This window comes from Haliotis cracherodii, unplaced genomic scaffold (genome assembly GCF_022045235.1).
Source record: "Haliotis cracherodii isolate W230 unplaced genomic scaffold, xgHalCrac1.p SCAF_6, whole genome shotgun sequence".
In the NCBI taxonomy this organism is placed as follows: domain Eukaryota; kingdom Metazoa; phylum Mollusca; class Gastropoda; order Lepetellida; family Haliotidae; genus Haliotis; species Haliotis cracherodii.
In genome coordinates, this window is record NW_027266319.1 from 27,395,628 (window position 1) to 27,412,464 (window position 16,837).

The 16,837-nt window shown below is 42.4% G+C and overlaps 1 protein-coding gene across 3 annotated transcripts in view; it reads left to right on the forward strand.

Moving 5' to 3' along the window:
• The window catches only part of LOC139445641 (uncharacterized), an 84,618-nt gene that overhangs the window by 171 nt on the left and 67,610 nt on the right, over positions 1-16,837 (forward strand). Inside the window, exons 2-3 of one of the 3 annotated variants that reach the window (XM_071226825.1) lie at positions 534-709; positions 16,071-16,241. In XM_071226825.1, the coding sequence (XP_071082926.1) occupies positions 16,145-16,241 (97 nt within the window). In that variant the 5' untranslated portion in view covers positions 534-709; positions 16,071-16,144. Of the gene's footprint in view, positions 1-172; positions 710-2,444; positions 2,460-16,070; positions 16,242-16,837 lie in introns of those variants that run through there. The other 2 variants (XM_071226824.1, XM_071226827.1) reach the window with 2 other exon arrangements.

The window sequence follows — 16,837 nt, forward strand, 5'->3', positions numbered from 1 at the left end:
ATCCCAATCAATAATAATTCATAAACCATACTGCTGAAATAAATTTATTCAATTGCAGTTTCATGGCGTGTTAAGATGTAGTACGTGACATTTTCTCCACAACACTCCCCATAATAAACAGGCCCGCACAACCGACAGAGATCGGTGAGCGACGGAAGTGAAGAATTTACACTAACTGCACTGTGAGAGGAAGCGACCGATCAAGGCTTACCTCGACTGATCCCACACTCCTTGGTTTTGAATGATAATCCCTGTCCGTTTTAGCCCCCATGTTCAAGTTTTCTATCTCCCTATCCAATATTTACAAACGTCTGGACATGTATACCTACACCCCTCACTATACCGCGGGAACACCTCAAGAAAAGAAACCACCGATGTATGAAGGAAAAAAGTTATCATGTCACGTGTTGTCGATAATCGATAACAAATCAATAATTGATTACTCAGGTGAGTCCAGGTAACAATTACTGGGATTTACAACAGGCGTGGAAAGTGGGACAGGATCGATTTTACCTATTTTTATCCCTAATCAGCGACAGCGAGTGACAGGCGAGCGATTACATCTGTGCCAGGCAGTTATAACGAGGACATCTAGTCTAACGGGCACGGGACATCCCGACCAGACGAGGGGTTACCTTCATCAGGACACAAGCGACTGGACACAAGAGATTTACCTGTCTGGCTTACCTGAGCGTTCCGGTTACAAGAGGTAGGTAATCATGCCTAGCAGTTAAGTAAGAAGTTACGACAGTTCCTGTCGTATCAGTGGCGTGACAGGTCGCCATGAGAGGCTGGGTTTAGTTTTAGAAGGGTACCGGAATTCGCGTGCTTGTCATTGATTAACAGGTGGTACGTTCGCCAGGAAAAGGTTTCCGTGTGTGTTGCATTGCGGTGACATATGTCAGCCTACTTGATATACCTGGATATTAAAATGAACCAGCATAACAACGAGATCGACATGCTTGGCGAGTCACGTATATACATGCTGACTTCTCACTATGGTTATAGGCACCGCATACGACTGAATCTTTTTATTTGTATTCCGTTTAACTGTTTTAAACGTTTGTATATAAATTACCGCTAACTGTTTAACCAAGATGTGTCTATTGGTGAATAATGGCCAATAACCGTCAAAGAGTCGCCAGTGCCGATCACCGCTTTGTTTACAATCTGACACGGTCATGACTAAATATATAAGCTTTCATTCTTCACAGGACATTGAAGGGTAATTTAACATGACCACATGGTAATAATGTTGACGAAATATATGTTTTCCGCGCACAATGTAAGAGACCCGTTTTGTCTGTCCATGTTTCGTGAGGCGTATTTCGTTTATCTACGAAATAAATGTTTTGTATTTAGTTAGAGGTGTAAATATTAATTGAAAGTACTTCATTGTTCAGTACTGGAGTACCTATTTTGTTCGTTCAGCACAACATTCGCCATCTCATTAGAGGAGTATTGTGACAGTGTGCATGTCCTTACATTGTAATTGTGTCGACATGACATTGTCTGAACATAGTGCACGAGCTTGTCTCGATATTGAAGATCACTCTTACGTCTGGGCGCCCCATTCCAGCCCGTGTTCGTGGGTTCCCCCACAGTGGTAAACATCAACCGCCTCACGCTGCCCCCCCCCCCCCCTACGCTAAACCGAACTCACTCACTGTTGTGACGATTCCAATGAAGATGCATGTTTGGCTCTTCCGGCCGTCGATACGCGCCCCCATGCACCACTGTGTAGCCAAACACCAGTCAGAAATCTGAGGAGAGTTACGTCCCTTAGGCATACCAGATGTGTGTGATTGTGGGTTCGAATCCCAGACTGGCATTTATTTTATTTCTAGGTGTTTCTGAACCAAACCGTGCTCATGGCTTTAACCAAAAAGTGGTAAACGTCAAAGACATGCATCACGTCGGGCTTTCCCCCCCATTATCGTTGTTGTGTTTAAGAGGTCACCCTCCCTTTACCTTAGCAATTAGGGCTGACCTGCCGCTCTTTGGGACTCACGAGTAGGATGTTTCTGTATTGATAAAATATGTACTTTCGTTTTGATAAATGTGACCAACCAAGCGGTCACACGCTGGTATAACTGCAGAATTGATCATGGCGGCGCTAAACCCAAACTCAATCACTCCCCCACCCCCACCCCCCTGCCAGGACGGTCATTGACTGAACACAGCATGCATGGTCCATCTGGAATCACGAACAAGTGTATGTTCTGGTCGGGACACTCTCCACTCACCCAGCAGACCGACAACATGCAGAGTTCCTACATAATTGATATATCTGTGATCAAACTAGGAGTCTTTATTACAGGCACACTGTCTTTGATGTATAATTCATGCACAGAAATATTTCCCCCACACACCACCATCCCAGTTTTATATAACACACACCAGATTGGCTTTAACCGGCTCCGTCATCGCCAGTGTACGTACATTCTCAAGAAAAAAAGGTAAGCTGTTAAAAACTAAATATCCTATCCCTTTCAAGACTACATATATCTCACGTTTGCGACCTCAGAGGAGGAATTCACACAGAGTATCAAGTGTTAACCGGCCTATTGTTCGCCGCTCACAACCATGGCAGCATCACTTGTGATTACGAGCGTCAGCATTTTTTTGTAACCTTTCTCGTTATAGTTTACCAAACACGTATCATGTCGTGATAAGGTTACCGGCGTTGGTAGGGAGTAAGTGCATGTTGTTTTACGTCACAGTCACGAATATTCCAGCTGTGTGTGGACACTCGAGCCATGGTCAGGAAACTAGTGGTTTACCGAATGAGCAACGATCTACCCGTCGGGGCACAAAGACCCACACACACCTTGTCGTCGAGAAGGTACTTACTTGGTTGCTTACTTGGAGACCCGTGGACATCCGGGGTAGAATAGGTGTTCAGTAACCCATGCTTGCCGTAACAGGCGAATATGCTTGTCGTAAGAGCCGACTAACGGGATCGGGTGGTTAGGCTCGCTGACTTGGTTGATGCATGTCATTGTATCCCAATTGCGTGGATCGATGCTCATGATGTCAATCACTGGATTGTCTGGCCTAGACTCGATTATTTGCAGACCGCCGTCATATAGCTGGAATATTGCAGAGTTTATCAACAAACAAGCAAACAAAACTTACTTACAAGCATGAGATCTATATACGGAAATCTATATTCCCCCATGAATCATGTCTTGACCCTGGCATCTCAAGACCATTTCACCAACTGCTTTGGGGTAGATTTTGTCTGACAAAACACAAAACATATAGCAGTAAATATTTGCTCAGGTATTTGTTTCTTGTAAAAGATATGTGTAATGTTTTACTGATGACGTGTGCAGAAAGGGGGCTCCATTGTGATGTAATGAAGCCACGTGTTACTTAAGGTCTTCCATCCTTTTTGTGTAACTCGATGACTATCTTAAATCCTCCTCAGGAGAAGATCCCTTGATCCACATTGCCCCGCACTTCTTCATATTGCCATTTCAGCTTCAAAATCCGGATATCCGACAATTTCCATCTGACCCGACTGCCACGATAATGCACATATCTCCAATAAATGTTTAAATGCACCACCTTTCAAACCCGGACGTTTATTGCATTCAAAGTGATATTGCACACCACTCAATTCATTTCACTTGCAAATGTGCACAGCTTTTCTGGCTGAATATCAGGATGTTTTGTTAATAAATGAACACATCGAATTGCCGCCTATTTCAATAACGGTCGACCCAAGCCTGCCCTTGGGCGAGTATTATTGCCCAGCATATTATCCGCTCACAAAGTGCGCCAGTACGATATATTAATGCTTTAAGACTCTGCAATAACAGAAATATATATGAAACAACCACATTGACATAACAGATCAGTCAATGTTATTATGTCATCATCATCATTACTATATAATTGTTGCTTTCGTAATCATTATTGCGAATATGTATGTACGCATGTATATTTTACTAAATAAATATGAATAATCTATTTATTTACATAACTGGTAGTGAGAACGCCTACTATATCGGTTAGACAAATGAAATATGACAAAGCCGAGTGACAATAAAATGATATTCTTATACTCGAGAGTGGTAATATTTGTGTCACCATAGGTCAAAGTTCATGGTCGTGGTTCAAGATCAAGGTCGACAAAGCAACACTGCCAATACATGAGCTGAAATGAGGTTTAACATCGCGTTCAAGATTATTGTAGTAACTAAGCAACGTGCATGCATGTGTTTGTGGCTGCTTGTATTAGTCCGGACTAATGCCGGTTTTATAGTGCTAGCCCACTGAGATATCTGAAATACTCCCTGATATTGGTTAGATATCTGAAAGACTCCTTGATACTGGTTAGATACCCGAAAGACTCCTTGATACTGGTTACTTACCCGAAAGACTCCTTGATACTGGTTAGACACCTGAAAGACTCCTTGATACTGGTTAGACACCCGAAAGACTCCTTGATACTGGTTAGATACCCCAAAGACTCCTTGATACTGGTTACATACCTGAAACCTCCTTGATACTGGTTAGATACCCGAAAGACTCCTTGATACTGGTTAGACACCTGAAAGACTTCTTGATACTGGTTTCATACCCAAAAGACTCCTTGATACTGGTTAGACACCTGAAAGACTCCTTGATATTGGTTACATACCTGAAAGACTCCTTGATACTGGTTAGATACCTGAAAGACTCCTTGATACTGGTTAGATACCTGAAAGACTCCTTGATACTGGTTAGACACCTGAAAGACTCCTTGATACTGGTTACATACCTGAAAGACTCCTTGATACTGGTTAGATACCTGAAAGACTTCTTGATACTGGTTAGATACCTGAAAGACTCCTTGATACTGGTTAGACACCTGAAAGACTCCTTGATACTGGTTACATACCTGAAAGACTCCTTGATACTGGTTAGTTTGATACTGGTTTGGTACTTGTTGAAACTCTGGGAAGGAAGTATCACTATACAACACATCACAAACAAAAATATACGGACAATCCCATGCAAGTCTATAAAAGTTTGACCGCCTCCGTGGTCTAGTGGTAGAGCCTCCGCCCGGAGAGCGGAAGGTCCGGGGTTCGATCCCCGACCGCGTCATTCCAAAAGACGTTAAAAGATGGTACTTGTTGTTACCCTTTCTGACGCTCGGCATTAAGGGGCTAAAACAAGGACTGGTCGGCTCGGAGTCAGTATACTGTGTCTGAATAGGGTATTCATGTTAAACTGCGGCATTGTATCTCAGTGAGCTAGCACTATAAATCGGCATCAGTCCGGACTAGTACAAACAGTCACACAAACACACACACGTACATGCACGTCGCTGTATAAGTGCAAAAATCTTGGACGCGACGTTAAACACCATTTCATTTAATTAAGTCTTAGACTAGATCTTTTCATATCAAAATGGTTATATTCTCCGGGCTAATTCCTATTATGTATTAAAAAATTAATGTAGTAACGAAAGGAATGTGAAATATTTTCATTTCAAAGATTAAATTTAAGTCTACAAGAAATAGTGACAGATTTCTTTCAAAACTGTGAACACCTTCGGTTATAAGAGGAAATATGGTAACAGAGGTAACCTCGTAATAATGAACCAAAGTACTGCAGGAGACCACAGGAAGCCTTTGCTACCCCTCATGTTCACATTGACTGAACAATATAGGAATCCAGATAATATATGGTACAAAACAGCCACAAGGGCCTAGTACAAAATCTCTACTACAAACATAACATGTTTGACATTACTCAACATCGTAGGACTTACATAGTTGCACACAGTAGATAATGGGGGATTAATAACTGCACTTATAAGAATTATGTTGCCACAATTGAAGTGTTACTGGAGGCAAATCTTCCAGGGACCATATCATTAATCATTTTAGAAATAGTGACAGATTTCTTTCAAAACTGTGAACTCCTTCGGTTGTAAGAGGAAATGTGGTAACAGCGGTTACCTCGTTATGATGAACCAAAGTACTGCAGGAGACCACAGGAAGCCTTTGCAATCTGTAATAGTTTAAAAAGTCTAGATCTAGAAACACTTTTAGCAGTGACATGACTAGGATTCAGTATCCTTAAGAGAGAGTTGATTTCGTCACTTAAGTCAAGATTAATTTTCTGTAGCAGTGATTTGTTTTTCAATATATGTATATGTTTATTAATTTATGGTATTTTAAGCATTACAAAAAGTGTGTATAGTTAACAAAAACTGGCAAAAATAAACTATGATAAATATCTGAAGATATCAGATATCAACGGCAAGCGTTGTTTCGTAATTCGGATATTATTCTGTGTTTTTAGGCGAGTCCCGGTTTCATGACATCCTCAACACGTGTCGTGGTGACCTGGGTCATTGTGACCCTTGGTAAAGGCTTATTCCTTGTGTCATAGGATCTTTATGTCTCTTTTATATTACTTGACAACTTAATATGATTTTACAACTATATTTATGAACACCATTTAAATGTGTTGTTTACAGTGTATTATGTAGCATTCAAGCCCGTCAAACCATTTTTTTAATATTTTAATGAAAATGGAGTTAATACGTCTAACAAGGGCCGCCCAGACCATACGACCAGGTGGTTGGGAACAAGTGCGTGTGTGATATTGACAATGTACATAGCAATGCCGAGTGAAGGGCGCCTGTCACTATATATTAGAAACGCGATCTATGAAGTTGTCTATTGAAGCCAACACAGTTAACAGTAATAGCGTTAAGTGGGCCGGGCATTTAGACAGATAAAAGCGCGTCCGTTATGTAAATATCAGAACCCCTCTACAAGGATATGTGTAAATCTAAGAGGAAGAACTTGGCGACCCCGGGTGCAAATATTACTCACTATCTTAGCATGTATATTAATATTGTGTGCAAATTATGACAGGTGAACGTGGAATTATTTGATGCACCCGAGCGATATCAGACTGAGTTCCCTATGGTTGGTTGGTTGGTTTGTTGTTTAACGCCGCCATTACCAATATTCCAGCTATATGACGGCGGTCTGTAAATAATCGAGCCTGGACCAGACAATCTAGTGATAAATATCATGAACATCGATCTACGCAATTGGGATCGATGACATGTATCAACCAAGTCAGCGAGCCTGACCACCCGATCCCGTTAGTCGCCTTTTACGACAAGCATAGTCGCCTTTTACGGCAAGCATGGGTTGCTGAAGACCTATTCTACCCCGGATCTTCACGGGTCGAGTTCCCTAAGGACTGAATATGGTTTAACTAGAGGAGGTTCGAGAAATACTATTTTGCATCTTTCGTGATTCTGTTGATTTGTTATATATTTTACGAAAATAGAACCACATGTAATTGTGCTTTTGCTTTGTGCAGGAGTAGTGAAATATAACGACGAATATGGACCACTAAAACATGATTTTATGCTGAATTGTATCTTTATAACATTATGCAAAAATGCCACATTGAAAATTAATAGCAAGGTTGTGAATCTGGGAATAATTTAAGTGAGGGAGTGTTGTTTAACACAGCTATGTTCCTGCTATATGACGTAGGTGGGTTCATAATGGAGTCTGACCCAGACAAACCAGTGGTTGATATTATGAGCAACGAACCACGCCTTCATGCTATCAGTCAGGTTACCAAGCCTTACTATAAGCGTTGGATACTGGGGTCCCGTTCCTTCATGGATACATGTGATGATATACTTGGGTACAAATCAGTGTATGTGAAGATAATTGTCAACGTATGTCTTGCTAGAAATAATTATAGTGATACCAATACCCTCGGTTTGATGCTTACAGCATTTGCTGATCACGCCGAAGACCTTGGTTCGATTCTCCACATCACTCGTTTAGTGAGTCTGTGATTTAACGCCGGATACAATGACATGCATCAACCAAGTCAGCGAGCATGGACACCCGATCCCGGTAGTCGCCTCTTACGACAAGCATAGTCGCCTCCCCCTCCCCCGTATGCTTCGTCGTAAATTGTGATAAAATATTGCCAGGGTGACGTTAAACTCTACTCACTTACTTGTACCCGGATAATGTCAAATCCATTGAACCGTGTCTAGAGGTAAATGCTGAAATCTGCCACACTTTGGATTAATTTAAATGTCGGGTTTTGGGGTTTTATCAGTAACAAGAGTGGGTGATGTCTGCAGGTGACCTCGCCACAAAGTGCAGGTGCATAACATGCACTACTCCAACATGAAACACGATCTCGCTACCTGATGCACGGGACCGCAACAGGTGTCATGGAACAGCTGGGTATATACATTATCATCTATCAGTAATAGATATCAACATCCACAATATAAACGTATTGATCGTGATGTAAGGGTGTATTGTTTTAAAATGTTACTGGAGACCTGTCATTCCCATAAAGGTCATTTACAAGGACAATATAGGTTGATATATAAATACGAGGAATAATTAAAGGGAACCTCTGTCACTTCAGCTACTACAATGAAATTACCAGCTGGACAAGACACTCGCTCAAATCTTGCACATCGCACTTGTACAGCATGCCGTCCACGGTGAAACATGCTGGCTCGTGTCAGTAAACCTCACAACCACGTGGTTCATTGATCGGATGCAAAGAAGGATGCCTCCAAAGTGTACATGACAGAACACGAAAACCTTCTACGCAATAGGCATACTTTAAGCTGGCCAATCACAACATGCAGTTGCCAGACACTTTGGTAAGTCTTAAAGTATGATATCCCGACCGATGGGACGATATCGGCAGACGGGTTAGTTGAGAGGAGGGTAGGAAGAGGAAGGCCTAGACGACTGCCCCAGGCCGGATAGACACATACGCCATTGCGTTGAGGAACAGTTTCCTTTCTGCGCCAGAACTGAAGGAAAACTTCAGGGTGGCCCAGAATTCCGACTTTCGACGTCAACAGGTTGAAAACCACAGGTCTGAAATCAAGACGTCCTAGAGATATGCGTCTGACTGTGGTACATATGCGCCCCAGACAACAGTGGACACAACAGTTGAAGATACACTATGTTTTTATATGAACCGAGGTTCTGTTTAGGCTTTAAAGATGGTAGACAACGTGTTTGGAGACGGTGTGGAGAGAGGATCTATCCTACAGCTGTCAAAGAACACGATAGGTACAGTGGCGGCAGCGCCATGGTGTGGACTGCCATCACATATGACAGCAGGACGGATCTGATGAGGAGCAAGGGAACATGACCGGTCAACGTTATGTGGACCAAGTATTACGTCCCGTGTTCATCACATGTGCCCATCGCGTTGGTGAGAACTTTGAGTTCCAGGACGACAACGAACGTTCTCAAAGAGCTCATGTTGCAGTCGACTGTCTGAGGCAGCAAGGTGTCACAACATTGTGCTGGCTAGCCAGGTCCCCAGACATGTCTTCGATGGAACACTTCTGGGATGTTCTGGGCCGAAGTGTTCGCATCTGACCTCAGCTTTCCCAGAATCTGAAACAGCTCCTAGTTTAACCCTACAAGAAGAATGTTGAAAGATCCCAGGAGAGACAATGCGGCCTTTGATATCCAATATCATACTTATGGGACATGGACCATATATTGCATTTACTGAAAAGATTGAATTCCACAAAGTAATTTCTTTACACATCATTTCTGAATTTTTTGATTGATTGATTTATTTTATTATTTATATTTTTTAGGGGGGGGGGGGTCTCTTATATATTGTTCCTAGTATATATTAAATCTGCAGACCCGTAGGAGAGGTGTGTATATCTCTGTGTGTGGGAGGTTGGGGGTGGCTCAACAAATTTTCACAAACTTTCAAATTTAACCAACATCTACACACATACATAAATGTATTCTTTGGCCGAGCCCACTCTGAGGAACGCACCTGCGGGCCAGTGTATTTAGTGTGTGGTTAAATACCTAAGTTAACTACCCATTAAATTGTCCAATATCAGAAAAAACCGATAGCAGTTCCCCATCCTCAGACAGTGGTAAGTGGCAGGTGTCCGCTGGTTCAACACACTGTGTACATGTGGTTGCCGAGATGAGCGAGTGCGCTGTCCTCTGACAGCTTGTCTCTAATCAAGACAAAGTATCCTTTTGCCTTCAGTTTGCCTTGTGTGTTAGTCCAGTCTTTACAGCGTCCACGTGTCCAGTCGGTACACAATACAGCGATCAACTAATGTCGGCAAACATGACCATCGATGCCCGGTCAGTTCTTGAGAGGTCATGTTCTGTTTATCCCCCCCCCCCCCCCCCCCCCCCCCACACACACACACACATTTCCCCACCTCTCTCCTCCCGCCCCTACTCCATCCTCCGCACATGCTGGTGTATTTACAGTGGCTGGCCACCAATATCATCACCTCATATGTGAGGTATTAAATTCTGCCCGGGATCAATGATCAATACTAGATGTGTCATAAAAGATTACAGCTGACGCGGGTTTGTGCACATTGGCACAACTGGAAGTAGTAATCTACTCAACGCATGATACAGTATTAACTCCCGATTATCAGTTACTGGCATGCCTAAGGGACGCAACTCTGCAGAGCGATTTGCGGCGTGTAGGACGACCATTCCAGCCTTGATAGGCTGGATCGAAAGAGGTGGCCTTGTAGTTCAAGTGTTGGTCTGTCACTCCGAAAATTCGGGTTCGCGTCCCCATATGGTTACACAGGTTTCTGGTCATAAACACCTTCTACTCACTAACTTAATCGTCCCGTGGAGACCCGGGTCTTCAGTAACCCATGCTTTCCGTAAAAAGGCGACTATGCTTGTCGTTAGGGGCGACTAACGGGATCGGGTGGTAGGTTTGCTGACTTGGTTGATGCATGTCATTGTATCCCAATTGCATCGATCGATGCTCATGATGTCAAACACTTGATTGTCTGGTCTAGACTCGAATATTTACATACCGCCGTCATATAGCTGGAATATTGCTGATTGCGGCGTTAAACAACAAACAAACAAACTGACTTAATCTGTGTGGATACCCTTGTTTTTGTGTTCAATGTATATACGGTATATGCGGTACAAACGCATGCACAGTATATGAACACTTGCATTTCAATAACACATGTCAGAAGATCGCCATGTGCAGTGGACATTTCCAATAATGAAGTTTGAATGATCGCTCAAACGTAATTAAAAGTTCATGCGGAATTAAACTGACCGTTTCATGGGGAAACGATTTATTAAGGAAATAGTATATGTTACATTAACTGTGTTATAAAGTATCACTAATCCTCACAATTTTCGTTGTTATCAGGAAAGCGTGCACAACACTGTAAGGAAGGGGTTAGTCTGTTTCCCAGTCCCTGGAGAAAAAAATAAAAAAGGAGTCAAACTCAAGTCTAGAATGATTTGGCAAGTCTAGATTGGGTGTATGGCGTTACAAGGAAAATGTGAATCATACTGGCTCAAAACATTATAGTCCTATTCACATGACATGAACACTGAGCTGGATTACTGACGTGCGGTTCGTCTCTCGCCTGGAGTGAGTGAGTGAGTTGGGTTTAACGCCGCTTTTAACAGTATCCACTGTTAAAAGTATCCACTGTTATATGGCGGCGTGTCAGCTTAATGTGGGAGGAAAGCCCGAAGTGATGCAGGTCGCAGACGTTTACCACTTCGGTTGGTTTGTTGGTTGCTTTGTTGTTTCACGCCGCACTCAGAAGTAGTCCAGCTTTTTGACGGCGGTTTGTAAATAATTGAGTCTGGACCAGACAATCCAGTGATTGATATCGGGTGAAACCCACGAGCACGGGTATGGTGCTGACAAACCTAGAAACATAATCGAGGCGAACCGAGATTCGAACCCACAATCATAGGTGTCTGGCTTGTCCAAGGGACGCAACTCTGCACAACGAATCGCGGCACCGTAGACGACTGGGGCCACCCGTTCCCCATCCCTCGCCTGGAAACACGGAGTGCCTAAATATAACGCGAATCTCCCGCCATGTCCAGTATGGCCTCTTAATCATGCATAAGCTGGTATTCCCGTGTGGGAGTTCTGGGACAGAAGGATTCTCATGTAATTCACGAGGTCACTCAAACGGGGATCTGGTGGTAACAATGGTCAACATGGAGGACCTGTACAGCGTCAGGAGACCGCGGGCTGTGACCTGGGTCCGTTCGTCAACGCCATCTTGGATTTACGACTTTGATCGAACGGGACAATAGCTAATTGTATCATTGAATCTAGGTGAATAGTTGTTTGTTTGTGCCATATTCGGCAATAGTCCAGCTATGTGACGGTGACCTGTAAACTATAAGGATAAAGCCAACGGATAAAAACGATATCCGTTGAGATCATATGCAGATAGAGATGCAAATATCAAAGGTCAAGTAGGGACTTCTTTCAGTGTTAACATACAAACATGGCGTCGACCTTGTCATTTGGCGATCGTGTCAGAATTAACCATCGGGAATCGGGAGAAACTACTGGGAAAATAGCTTTTATTATCAAATGAAGTCTTATATACTGAAAACCAGTGTCTAACTGTGACGTAGCGAAATCTTGGCAACTTTGGAGAAACTTTGCAAAACAATTTAGCGAGGACACTAGCCAAGCGGGATCAGTTTCCAATTATCTGAAGCTGTGCTTGTAGACCTCTGCGGCTGGGAACCTTTGGTCCAAATTAACAGTTGGATTTGGTCAAAATAAATCCGACTTGTTACCTTGTTTCATTGTGTCGCTGTGGTGGAAGGGTGATCTGGTTGGCTGACTTGGTTGATGCATGTCATCGTATCCCAATTTCGTAGATCGATTCTTAAGTCATTCACTGGATTGTCTGGTCCAGACTCGATTCTTTAGAGACAGCCGTCATATAGCTGGAATATTGCTGAGTGCAGCGTTAAACAACAAACAAAAAAACTAAATTATTTTCTGCAATGTGCCATTTTTAGACTTATGACTTTGAATAATTGCAGGTTTTAGATATAATGTCTTATTAATTGACATGTATGCTGAATTCTTTGAAATTGTGTTTGTGTTACATTACGAACTAACGAGAGAAAAATACAGTTCGCACACATGGCGATTTTTACGGAAGTAAGTTGACGTCAAACGTCCCCCTTTATGACGTTACAACACATTTGTATCCCAGCAACCACAAGGTCTCGTTACTCCTGGTTGGTCACAAACGTAGAATGTCTTTTTTATGTTCGCGTATCCACGTGTAATAATAATCATAACAATTATAATTCCGAATTTTTTCACAAGTAATTATCATATTTGTCCTACAACCTGCAGGATGTGACCGGTTGTTAACACGACAGCGCCGAGCGACAACACATTGGTACAATTCTGATGATTGTTGACTTATGATAAATAATTATTGTTATTGACATTATTGTTGACAAATGAACATCTGACACCTGTAATTAACAACTCTGCCATCGTCATTATCTCTACAATGTTGATACATACACCTTTTGATTGCAATGGTCAAAAGTTTAAGGAATGTCTTTTTGGTCAACATTACTAGCTGTGATTGATAGCTTTTCGTATAGGTAATCATTTAGCGTTTGGTTTTCAGGTAGTGCTTAGAAATAAGATTTTGATGAAACTAAATGTTTTTACTGTAACAGAACTCCTCCAATAAATTGTTTGTTTCGTAATAATGTTTAGGTCAGTTCATTGTGGGAAATACCTTAACTAACACTTAGTCTGTAAACATATTTCTTTAAAATAACTGTATTTTTTTTCAAAAGAACCTTTCCTCTTCTGCTATTGATTCAAGGACACTAAACTTGGTTTAGTTTAATCTAGACTTGCCCAGACTTAAGTAAAAATAAATATTAAATAGAAATTCTAGTCATGAAGTTGGACTAGGAGATACGGGGCTTGACACATTGTGAACGTTTCCTCCCAGCGCCAATGGATGGCCGGCGGTTTCGCGAAAAATCCGTCTTGCACAGTTCCCATTCATAAACATCAGCTGTTACCCTGCGTCACTGTGAGCATGCGCATTGATCATGTGTTGACAGGTACGTGATTGATGAGACCGTAATCAATACAAAACAAGTATGTGTGGTTGCTGTGATTGATGGCTGTCATCTGATAGACTTGAAAGTCCGGCTTTTGGCCGTGTGTTGGCGTGGCAGGGACATCCAGGGCGATGTATTTCACCTGCGCTGCCTCCCTGTGTTTCCCTGTCATACCCCTACCACGGATACCGTTAATCTGGACAAACCCTTCTTTCCGGGCGATTACTTTTGTTAGCGCCTATATGTACACAATGGCATGCACTCCGTGACCACGATTGCCCAGGCTTTTGAATCTGGATAAGTTTGACAGTTTTAACAGTAAACGCCCCCGTAAAGATCCAGGTTAGAATTGGTCTTCAGCAACCCATGCTTGTCGTAAGAGGCGACTAACGGGATCAGGTAGTCTGACTCCCAGACCCTAAAGAATACGATAAAAAAACAATATGAATATGTAGATAAATATTTTAAATTTAAAATAACTCTATATCTGACAAGATGTTAGTCAAGAATATGACCAGAACCAACATTATTCATGGTGATATTTATCGAGTGGAGTTTGTAATCATATTCGGTTTTACTCAACTAAAGACATGGAGATACCGAATAAGATATTGAAGGGTTGTGTTTTTTTTATCTTTATAGAAACATGGATCATACTAGCATTTCGTTGCATAAAAAGATATAAGGTATTTTATGGATAATGGAGGCATGGGAGCATGCCTTGTACAGAGTAGCCTCACTTTGCCAAGCCATGATCCGTTTATCACACACACATATCCCAGATTCGCCCTGAATGTTGACCTTGTTCTGTACCATACCTTTGGTCGTTGATGTTACCAGTGGTATATGTTTACAATCTCACATTCAGCTGACACGTTGTGTTATACAGCGAAACCTAGCCAGTCCGGACACCGTTAACCCGGACACCCCTCTTTCCGGGCGATCTTTATAGATACACAACTGACATTACTGTAAGCAATTACTCTTTAATCCGGACCTTTGATTATCCGGACACTGAAAACGGCATCGTCTGGTATAACGGGATTTCACTATAACTGTAACAAACTGTTCAAAGCGGCATTAATCCCCTCACTCCCACATGGGACTTCTCTTGGTGAAATGCCTTAAATTCCTTCTTTGACCCCTCCCCATCAACGACAGATCAACAACGACACCAATATATGAAATAATGGATTAAAGCAGGAATTCTTTCAAAAAGTAACCAGCGCCTCTTATAACTCACCAGTATCGTAAACACAGTCTCTTTCCGTCTGAGTGTATCATGGTGTCGAGACAACATGAATGTGTGGAGTGTTTCAAATATGACAACATTGGCAGTCAATTACTCTGACATTGGGGGACATTACTGCACGTTTGAACCGCCATGAAAGTGCACGGTCATCGATTTCTCGCCAATAGCCGTATATTTAATGGAGGTCTTAATGAAATGAAAATCCGTGCTCCCTTAAAAAGAGGTTATTTGTTTGGGGCAACATTTCGGTTTCCTATTGTGCAGGAAACCAAACCAAGGCATGATGGGATTGTTTTTCGGTAATGGTCTGGGGGATGGAGGGACCTCGGTCAATGCGGGTTACACATCAGCGGGGGAGGAGGATGCGAACAGCGTTCTGCCTACAGAGAACCGTTATGGAGGGTAGGGGATTCAGATGTTCGCTGCGGATGTACTTAGTGACATAAGTATGTAGTGTCCTGTAATTTGTCGTGTGCTTGCACAGTTAATTTATCGCTACAGGTTCTTCGTTACTAGGATACATGCTTGTTTATATTCATACTTTAGGATTTTTTTCGTGGAGTCATTGTGCACTCAGAATCTCGCATTTTACGTGTTAGGCGCTTACGTACACACATGTTATGGTAATATCGTATCCAGGCAGTGTATTACTGTTTATGTTATAATCAACATAGTTTCCACCTTGTCATCGTCATCATCATCATCATCATCATCATCATCATCATCATCATCGTCGTCGTCGTCGTCGTCGTCGTCATCATCATCATCACCACCATCACCACCACCATCATCATCATCATCACCCTCCTCGTCGTCGTTGTTATCGTTATCGTTATTATCATCATCATATCATAATATCGTTGTTATATTTCTTCCAGTGATACGTACCTCAGCAATGCACGTGTTTCGAGAGTCAACTTGATGTCCCTGGAGTCGAGTGCCCCCTTCTAGGATGGGAGGGGCTTTTTCGTGTGCTGGAGAAGGGGGTCAGGTCGGGGAGCACGGTAACAAACCCTACTTCCAAGTGGTGGGGCCAGAGAAGACGCCAGGTAGGTCACGTTAATTTGAATTTCAAACATAAGCAAGGTAGACAACTCTACCAAAGCATCAACTGTGTAATTTTCAATGGAACATTTGGATAGATACAGCTCTTAGTTGCCTTCAGGACATATTTCCTTGCTGACGACCACATATAACATCTCGATTACTGGTTTCTGTCTGTTTGGGCGGAAATCGTGTGCAAAACCAGAAACCACATACGAATATACGGTCTCTGTCAAAACCAAAGATTTCTTCGTGTTATGATTTGGGCGCAAATAGACCTTCAAGTGGACCAAACTCGCCCTAAATTCTACCACCACCACCTTGACTACTAAAACAACTACTTCTGCTACTACTACCACTACTGCAACTACTAAACTGTATACAATATATGTGTACGCACAATACCAATGTACGCACTGCATATCCTACAACTCTAACTGCTATGGCTGTTGGAGCTACTACTACTACTACTACTACTACTACTGGGGCAGTGGGGTAGCCTCGTAGTAAAGGCGTTCGCTGGTCACGCGAAGACCCGAGTTCGATTCCACACATGGGTACAATGTGTGAAGCTCATTTCGGGTGTTCCCTGCCGTGATGT